This window comes from Myotis brandtii, unplaced genomic scaffold (genome assembly GCF_000412655.1).
Source record: "Myotis brandtii unplaced genomic scaffold, ASM41265v1 scaffold1612, whole genome shotgun sequence".
NCBI lineage: Eukaryota > Metazoa > Chordata > Mammalia > Chiroptera > Vespertilionidae > Myotis > Myotis brandtii.
Genome location: NW_005355890.1, coordinates 786,549 through 796,432, shown reverse-complemented (window position 1 = coordinate 796,432; position 9,884 = coordinate 786,549). Strand labels below are relative to the sequence as shown.

At 51.9% G+C, this 9,884-nt stretch overlaps 1 protein-coding gene across 4 annotated transcripts in view; it reads left to right on the top strand.

Moving 5' to 3' along the window:
* Positions 1-2,101: 2,101 nt before the first annotated feature.
* CNGA3 (cyclic nucleotide gated channel alpha 3) overlaps positions 2,102-9,884 on the top strand; it is a 35,953-nt gene continuing 28,170 nt past the window's right edge. The window contains exons 1-2 of one of the 4 annotated variants that reach the window (XM_014536415.1): positions 2,903-3,331; positions 6,655-6,727. Coding sequence is in view for 1 of the 4 variants with exons in the window: in XM_014536414.1 (XP_014391900.1) it covers positions 2,222-2,294 (73 nt within the window). In the remaining 3 variants the exon portion in view is untranslated. Of the gene's footprint in view, positions 2,295-2,902; positions 3,361-6,654; positions 6,728-9,884 lie in introns of those variants that run through there. The other 3 variants (XM_014536414.1, XM_014536416.1, XM_005862213.2) reach the window with 3 other exon arrangements.

Here is a 9,884-nt window from a genome sequence, read left to right as displayed (position 1 = left end):
GCCTGGTCTCCAGATCATCAGATGTTCTCAGTCTTCCTTACAGACTGTTCACTGGGTTCTTATCTGCACTCTGTATCCTGGAGTCACCTGCATTTTAAAAGAAATCAAAGATTGAAAGTGGAGGGATGGTGGTCCCAGGCATTGCAGTCGGTCGGGTACAAGAGACCGGATGGAGTGGGAAGGCCGCGCTAAAAGGGGGGCTGCCGGGGACAAGGTAGATTAGGTCCCACGGCACCAAGCTCAAGCTCTTAATGATGGTCGGATGGAATTTATAACTCTTCAAATCTTATTAATTTTCCTTCTATTCTGCCAACTGCCAGGTAGGTGAGGGAAATGGAGGCCGTCGCCTCCATGCCTGGGGAGGAAGCAGCAAAGAAGGCCTGGAAAACTGGGAACGACAGCTTCTCCCCATCCCGGCCTGCCTTCCCCCCAGATGCCTTTGCGCTGACAGCGAATTCCTGCTGGGAACCTGATGTGGCCCGGCTGCTCACATGAACCTTGCCTACCTCCGCATAAATGTTTTATTTCTCAAAGGCCATTCCGACAAATTGCCTTTTCATTTGCCAAGGATCTAGACCCCCTGCGGGAGCTGGCCCAGCCCTCCCCCTTCCTGATAACTGGGCTTATCTGTTCGCATTTCTGCTTCTCATCTGCTAGTCTGGTTTATCGCCTTACAGATTACCTGCTCTTTAACACACTGCACACCATCTGGTCCCAGCAGAAGGGCTAGCTCACTGGCCACCCACGGCAGTGTGTGTGCGTTTTAACCCTAACCCATAAACGCCAAGCCCAGCACATCTGAAAGTTGTTTGGGCAAATTTTACATCATTAGAATAGCAAGCATTTGGCTCCTCGCCTCAATTTTTTAAATCAAAAAGTATATGTTGCACCAGAGAATAAATAAAAAATTATATATTTACACAGTGAAACTAAAAAAACTATAGCTACAGTCAACATCAATGAATCTTAATATTGATTGGGGAAAAGCAAGTCCCGGAAGATTTATATAGACCATAATCCCGTTTCTTAAACTTTAAAAACAAAACTACGTATCACTGGGGAGTCAGTGCCCTAAGCCATACCTGTGCTTGCTCACGCTGGGATGCAATCCCTCTGGGATTGGCTGGTATTCACCCTTTATTTCTCCAGCCCTGGAACCACAGGGGGGTGGAACTGTAGTCACCAGGCCCCCGGGTTCCAGCTTCCTCCGCTCCTGATGGCTGGATGCCACCTTTCCCCCCACAGACCCCTCTTCATTTCCTTAGCAAGTCCCACTAAGGCTGAAGCAACCAGGGGCTCACCTAGTCCTCCCCGCTCCTCCCAGTCTCACCTGCCCCCTCAGAGCGAGAAAGTGGTGCCTTCTCCATAGCTCCCTTCTCTCTGTGGTCTCCCTATTCTGGCACAGGTTCTGGGTTTCGGCAGGTCCCTTTGCTGGGTCTCTTGGTGCCATGGACCTGTTAGGACATCCCACTAACTCATTTGGGGTTGCCAGCGATCCTCGTGTCCTGCGTCTTGACGAAGGATGGCTGTCCCTTCCCACACTGTTCCACACACACCTGGTTGTGTGAAGCCTGAGCAACAGGTCCGCTGAGGCCACCCCACTCAGTGAGTCTTTTGCCAAATCTGGACCCTCATCCTGGCAGCCCAGAATCTTGCTGCTGGATGCCTTTTGCAGGCAAATTCACAAATACATTCCCTCCAGGACTTGCTGCTGATTTCTAGTCTAAGTTTGTTTCCACGTTTCAGGAACCAAAACTTGTCAGTGATAGCTACTGCCACACACATCCTTTCCTGAGGGCCAGCAATGTGCCTGATCCCACACTGGGCGCTCTACCTCATTCATCAGACTCGGTGCACATCAGTAGTTCACGGTCAGTTTTGTAGGGTCTTGTTCCTCCACCCACACCCCAGATCTTAGGAACGGTCTGTGTTTCAAAAACAAAAATCCAAAGGGATTTCTTATTTTTAGGGTTATGCCTTCAATTGTCTCCGAATAACGACTACTTTCTCCAGAATCAGCTCTGAAATGTTTCTGGGCAACAGATAATAACCATCTGCTTCCAGTCTTCCCCGAGGACAAGCCAACAGGAGACAGCTTTCATTTGTGTCATAAATTACAGGGGCCGCAGGAAACAGCACTTCCTGACAACGAGGCTGTAAACAATTGCGGGGTAACTGCTGTGTGTCAAGGCTCTCTGGATTAGGGAGCCGAAGGGTCTCGATGACGCATGGCCGCAGGAGTTATCTTTTCTCTTGCGTTACATGCATCTCAGGTTTCTCCCAGGAACCAAAAGGTAAAGCAAGAACTCTCCCCTCCTCCAGCTTCCGGGCTTCGACTTGGTTGTGTTGATCCCTCACCTCCCTTCCTGGGCTCTCCGCGAGCAGAGCCGCTGGCTCTGAATGATGACGCCTCGCTTGCCTTTGGGGGCCGGTTTTCCAGGTTTTGCTGCTCCTCTTTAAGACGTGTGTGTTATTCTAAGTTTTTATTTCTCCGTTGAGTAGTATACACTTATCCCTTCAACTGCTGCATGAACTTGAAACCTTAATCGGACACTTTGATAGATGTGTTCTGGAAACGCCACGGGAACCTGGAGAAGAGGCTTCCAGATCTTGTCCCAGACAAGAACACTGGACTCCTGCTGGGACCCGCCCCTCCACCCAGAGTCAGGGGGTGGGAGATGCGCGCCCTCGGACACACACCTCCTGTAAGGCTAGTGAGGAACATGAAGCCTCTGTCCAATAAAGCTACCTTCTCCCAGAACCCTTACGTCCCTTTGGCTTCCACGGAGGGCGGCGACTGCTCTCTGGTTGGTGGGTTTTGATTTTTCGTCCAGGGAATCTGGTACTGTCTGTTACAATAACAGGAAACACAAACTCTGCAAGGAGAACTCACCACATCCCTCGGAGAGATTTGTGTCCACACGCTCCCTCCCCGCGACAGTAACAAGTTTAAGGGGATGGACATCCTCACGGTTAAACTCCAAGCTCTCAGGTCTGCACTGTATCCTCATCCTCATCCCCTGCGGATGACGCGCTGGTGAACCTTCCCAGGGCGGAGGCTGAGGCTTGCGGTTAGGAGAGAGTCCAGAGTTGCGGGCGGACTTTCCGGCCTCACCCCCTCTTCCCTCTCCCCTCGGAGGGGATGGCGACGTGACCCAGCGACTCCTGCCTCTTCCGGGACCGCCTTAGAGGCTCCAGAGCCTCACCTGACCTTCCCCAGGGAGGCCCCAAGCTCCCTGCTCAGAGCGCAGAGCGGGGTCCTGACCGAGCGGAGGAGCCGGACCAGGCTGCCGCCCACACGCGAGGGAGCCAGGAGGAGACGCTGCGCAGGGTAGGCGCGCCGCGGGAGCTCAAACTTGGGTGGGTAAGGATTTAGGGGTTCCTGAGCTGGGAGTGCTGGGGCGCTGGGACGCAGGTTTGGCCAGCAGAGGGGCTTAAAATACAAAATGCGCGCGGGAGCAGGGTGCTGAGCGGGAGGGCGGCGCTGTCCTCGGTCCCTGGTGCTGAAAAAGGGGCCAGAAAGCAAGGGCCGGCTCCGGCCTCAGCTCTCTCTCTCTCTCTCTCCTGGTGCTGGTTGGGATATGCTCAGGAGGCAACCAATTGATGTGTCTCTCATGCATAGATCTCTCATTCTCTCTCTCTCTCTCTCTCTCTCTCTCTCTCTCTCTCTCTCTCTCTCTTTCTCTCCACACACACACACACACACACACACACACACACACACACACCCCTGTACCCGGAGTACCGAGGACCAGGACAAGAAGCCGTCCTGCACCCAAGTCTTTCGCACCCTTTTTACTCACCTCCCACAGCGGCTCTGGACCAAGCGGGGCTGAGCCACCGGGCGGGCAGGAGGCAGGAGCTGGGTGGGCTCCCACTGGCGACAGGAAGGGGATCCAGTCACGACGCCGTCCCCGGGACATCTCCCCAAGACACCCTACACGGAAGGGGGGGCGTCCTGGCTTCCCCGCTTTCGGTTGGGGACCTTCCCAGCTTCTCCCACAGTCCGCACTGCTCTGGGAGGTTGTCCATGGCCCAGAGGAAGCGGGAGCCTGGGGAACCAGCGGACCGGTCGGGGACTGCCTCCGCTGGCCCCTACCCAGCCTCAGGGATCCAAAGAGACGGGTGGGCTGAGGAGGAGCCAAGGAACTGAAAATCTCCGGGGGCGGGGGGGAGTTAGCACTCACTGTTTTTAATGATGAAATTATAATGAGATCTTGGCTTAGTCTCAGAGCGAGGACCCCCGATCCCTGCGATCCCCTGAGGGTGATCCTGTCCTTGGCTTTTCTCCCAGCTCAGCCCCATCCCCACTCCTCCTGGGAGCAGAGCCCGAAGGCCCTTGTGCGTGGCCATTCTGGACTGGGGGCCCTCAAACCCTCCAAGCCCACAGCCCCAAGGTGCAAACTCTGGGGTAAACTTGACAGCCAGAGGGTGGACGCTCCTCACCAAATCCTCCAGAGACAAAGCTGGTCGGCGGCAGCCCCTGCCACTCCAGCCCCTGCCACCCCAAATCCATTCACAATACCCCCTATCTGAGTTTGGGCTTGCATCCCAGGGTAGGCAGCCCAGCCCCTAACTTTCTCCAAGGACAGCCTGCCAGCTCCTCCCAACTTGCACCCCTTTTTAAATTTTTTAAAAAAGATATTGTTGCTCATTCATAAAAACAAGCCACAATATCGCTGTCTGGACATGGGTCACACACTCCCTGAGTGAGAAGCCATTGGCGTGTGCCGTGGGAAGCTGGGCAGGGACGGGGAGGTGACGGCTCTCTTGACCAGGTCTCGGGCCATGTCCAGTTCTGAGAGTTCTGCCGGGCAGGGCCCCGCTGGGGTGTCACTCAGCTGTGGGGAGCTCTGTGGGCAGGATGGGGGGGATGCCCAGCACACACGTTCCCTCTCCAGCCTCTGTTCAGAAGTGGGGTTCCCCTCCAGCATTGATTCCAGTGCTGATTCTGGGAGAAGGTAAAAGGTCGCTCCCTGGGTTTGCCTCCTGGGTACCATGTCCGCTGCACGTTGAGTTCTCCTGAGTACAAATCTCCAGGTTCAATCCCGTGGAAGGAACAGAATTGAACAGGCACAGTCCGCTCTGGACATGGCAGAGTCTGACCACAAGATCTCAGTCTCTTTGGCCAGGACTGCCTGTGCCCCTGGCCGTGGTGCGCCTCTTTTTGTGCCTTTTCTGTTCTCATTCACTGTCTGTCAGCGGTCCTGCCTCTGGTTAATAATGGGGTTGCCAGAGCGACCAGTACCCCTTCGCCCTGGTACCCAGGAGGTAAACAGTTGGAAGCTTCAGAGGCTCCTTGCTAGCTCCCTCAGATCCTGCGGCTGTGGGCTTCTTCGGGCTTCCTGGTGGACTGGGGAGGCATGGCCATGTCCAAGGCTCTCCTACCCCCACTCTCTAGCCTCCCCAGCCACCTACTCACCTGAAACCCTCTCCAATCCCTACCAACCACTGGGGCCTCTGACTGAAATGGATCAAGCTTTTTTCCTTATCCCCCAATTGCATAAATGGAATCCAGGGAGCAAATGGTTTTCCCTCTGAACTAATTCATGTCCGCCGCACATTGACTTCTCCTGAGTACAAATCACCAGGTTAAATCCTGTGGAAGAAACAGAATTGAACAGACACAGTCCACTCTGGACATGGTGGGGTAGTCAGTGTGGGAGACCAGCCCTCACCCCGGGTAAGCCCGCCTGTGCTCTGGGCTGAAGCAGAGGTGATTATGGTGCCCTGGGAATAGAGAGAGTAGGAGGGACTGACTCCTGATGGGGGGCGGGGGGGGGCCTCCCAGGGGAGATCATATTGGAGTTGAACTTGAAGGATGAAAGGAATTTCAACTAACTGGGAGCAAGAAGGGAAAGCCTCTCTCTAGGCAGAGAAACTAGCAGGAGCAAAGACTTATGGATTAGTCAGGAGCAGGTAGGACTAAGATTCCTGTCCAATTGGAGCTACACAGCTGTATCCTCATTAGCATTTTCTCCTACTAATCAGAGCAGCTCCAGTCTGACCAATCAGGACAGTGCTTTTGGGGCCAATCAAATTCTGTAGATTTGGCACCGTTATTTGCATAGGATGGACCAATCAGGGACCAGGGCAGGGACTTCTCTCTGTATAAGTTAGTTCCCCTCTGACTGGGGGCATTTTCCCTTTCCAGTGAAGCCTGGCTTCCCCAGCTGGAAGCTGAGTGGTCTTGACTCAGCACCCCTGAGTGGTGAGGGCGGCCTCGCAGCCATGCTGGTCTGTAGCCATGCTGAGCTGTTTGCACTGAATCAAGTCTCCTTCACGACATCTTAAGTTGGCATTGAACTGGCACAGACGACCCTGGGTTAACATGAGGCACTGGGGGAGCCTGCATCATGGGAGGGGTACACTGGCCAGAACCTGTCCCTTGGCTCTCACCTGTCCTGGGAGGGAGACCGAAATGCAGGAAGCACAGGGTGAGCTTGAGTGAGAAGTCGCTGCCAACAGGTGAGACAAGAATGTTCATGACACACTTGAAGGAAGGGTGAGCAATTTGGTTTAAATGGAGCATCCTGCTTAGGCTGATACGGCCCTGGTTATGAAAAGTCCTGAATGTCACGCTAAGACTCTATGCTGGAGAAAATGGGCAACCGCTGAGAGTCCCTGGGTGACATGATTAAAACTACCTTTCAGAGAGGCCCTGTGTCAGTGAGAGGACCGCACTGCTGAGCACCTCCTGAGAGCCGCCTCTGGGTGGAGTTCAGAGGTGAGACTGAGACGGGAGGTGAGCAATGGGAATTGTTTCAACAATCCCAGGGAGGGGCAAGGGCCTGAACAAAGATGGGAGCAGAACTCAGGAGGCCTTTTGGTCCTGCTTTGCAGAACTCTCTACATTCCCAGTTCTTCTACGGGGTGACTTTGAGTACATTGTTCAACCATTCTGAGTCTCAGCTTCTCCATGTAAATTACAAGTGATCGTTATAATACCTGCCTGGTTGGATTGTTGGGAGGAGTAATTTATTGGAGTGAATTCCTTTCTTCCAACAGTGCCTGACATAGCAAGTGCTCAAAGGTAGAGATGACCATCTTATTATCCTATATAACAAGAGAGGAATATGCTAATTAGCCATTACACCCTGAGGCATAACGACCAAGCGCATCACCACCAGATCACTGATCAGCAGGAGGGTGGGCCAGCGAGGTACAAGTGAGCTGCAGAGAGTTACAGGAGGGGGCAGGGCAGCAAGCTATGAGGGGGAGGAATGGGAGGGGGAGGGGGCGAGGGAAGCTACAGGAGGGCAGCAGTGACCTACTGGCTACAAGTGGGCAGCAGAGAGCTACAAGACAGGGCAGGGCAGCAAGCAAGCAGGAGGCGGAGATCTACAGGAGAGGGCAAGGCAACAATCTATGAGGTGGGGGCGGGGGAGCTACAGAGGACAGAGCAGCGGGCAGAGAGCTACAGGCAGCGACCTACTGGCCCACGGATTCGTGCTCAGGGCTACTAGTTTTCTATAATGACAGTGGATTCCTTTCATAATCACATCCCAAAAGTTAATTAAGGGGAAAAAACACACTTTACCTCCTGTGCCTACAGCTAGGCTTGGTGAAACAGGTCCTTGAGGAAGAAAGGGAGAGAGAGAGAGAGAGAGAGAGAGAGAGAGAGAGAGTGTGTGTGTGTGTGTGTGTGTGTGTGTGTGTAGAGTGTGGAGTGGCTGTGGGGAGCAGATGGACTTCTGGGGAGAGCATCTGTAGGGCTGGCTACAGAGATCTGGGTTCTCCAGCTCTAGCAACATCTGGGAAGCAGTTCCATCTTCCTGGGACCTGGCCCGGAGCAGCTGAATCTTATTGCAACGCCGTCGTTCTGAAACTGAGCACACTGAGAGCTGAGGAAGCCGGAGGCCATTTGTCCTGTGTTACCTCTAGACCAAGACACTTTCCGGGCGCGAGACAGTCCGCTGTCTGCGGGTTGGGTAACATAATTGATAACCTGGCTACAATTTCAGTGCATCCTCTTTCACTTCAGATCTCTTCCTGTACATGGGACAATGTTAATTTTTATTTTCAGGCAGGAATGGAAAACCCGTCTCTGGCACATGCAAGCTTCCCTTTGCCCGTGTTCTAAAAACGCAGAGTTTGGGAGGGAGAGCTCAGCTTTTCTAACTCAGACTCCTCCCTGTCTTGGTGTGGGGCATTCCTGGGGTTGCCTGTATGTACCAGTATCCATCGCTCCACAGAAAAGGGAGGACAAGGACTCTCACCTCCCTGCCCTCAGCACCTGGAAGCTCAGGCCTGAGCACAGCTGGACATACCCTCGTGGTCTAAGACTGGAGCTGCCCTTTGGGGCCTTTCATGGGCAAATGCAGGAAGCTTTGATATTTCCTGCGCCCAGAAAGTGCCCTTGTTTTCCTAGAGACAGGAGATTAGCTTGCAGGCTCTGCAGTTAGATTGTCTGCCATAGTCCCGGCTGTGTGAACTGTGTACCTCGGTTTGCTCATCTATAAAATAGAGATGATAATAGTACTTATCTCATGGGGTTATTGTGAGGATTAAGTGAGTTAATACATGTAGAACAGTGCTTGGCATAGTGTAAGCCCTCAAAAATGTTGCGGTTATTATTTTATTATTATTATTGTGATATTTAGATGTTTCTCCCCTTTGTTACATTTTTATTTTGTGAGCTCCTTATAGGAGATACTCTAAATTTTGCATTTTAAAAGTGTTTTTATTTTAGGTTTAATATTACTTTTATCTTTAGATATTATTCACATGCCATAAAACATTTCAGCTGAACAACATCCTATTATGTAGAAATACCCTTTTGTTCATCAGTCAATGGACATTTAGGTTGTTTCCACCTTGGGGCCATTGTGAATAATGCTGCCATGAACACATGAACACGTGTACAAGTTGCTGTGTGGATGTGTGTTTTCATCTCTCTTCGGTATATACTTAGGAGCAGAATTGCTCAGTCAGGTGGTACCTTGATATTTAGCCTTTAGAGGGACTGCGAAACCTTTTTCCAAAGTGGCTGCACAGTTTACATCCCCACTGTGTGCTAGTCGGAAAGTATTCATCTTCTGGTTTCTAGCACCAGGCATTGACTGGTGCTTTTTTCTTTAATGATTAATTTTTTTTAATCAATTTTAGAGAGAGGGGAAGGGAGAGAGACAGAGGGAGAGAAACACACAAACAGAGAGAGAGAGAGAGAGAGAGAGAGAGAGAGAGATGTGATCAGTTGCCTCCCGTATGTGCCCAACCAGGGATTGAACCCGAAACCTAGGTATGTGCCCTGACCTGGAATCAAACCCACGACCTTCCGGTGCACAGGACGATTCCCAACCAGCTGAGCCACTCCCCAGGGCAGCATGGACAGGCTTTATCTATTTCTTTGCTTGGACAAGTTGCTAACATCTCTGAGTCTCAATGTGGCCATTTTTAAATAAGGATACAAATCATAACTATCTGCCCAGCTGGAGCGGCTCAGCTTGCTGAGCATCATCCTGTGCATGAAGGGTTGCTGGTTCAATTCCCAGTCAGGGTGCACGCCTGGGTTTGGGGTTTGATCCCCAGTTGGGGAGCAATCTCTCTCTCTCTTCTCTCTCTCTCTCTCTCTCTCTCTCTCTCTCTCTCTCCCTTCCTCCCTCCCTCCCTCTAAGCATGTCCTTGGGTAAATATTTTTTTAAAAATCAAAAATACTTGATTAAGTTATTTTGAGGATTAAATGAGATGAAATATGTACTGGGTTTAACATCACATTTGTAACGATTTTATGAATGTCATGAATTATTAGATTTGTAACAATTTATCTTTATTGTTGAAAGTATTACAGGTGTCTCCTTTTTTTCTGCCATTAACCCCATCCACCCTGCCCCTGCCCCGACCCCTCCCCAGGCCTGTCTCTCTTTTGTCTGTGTCCATGGGTT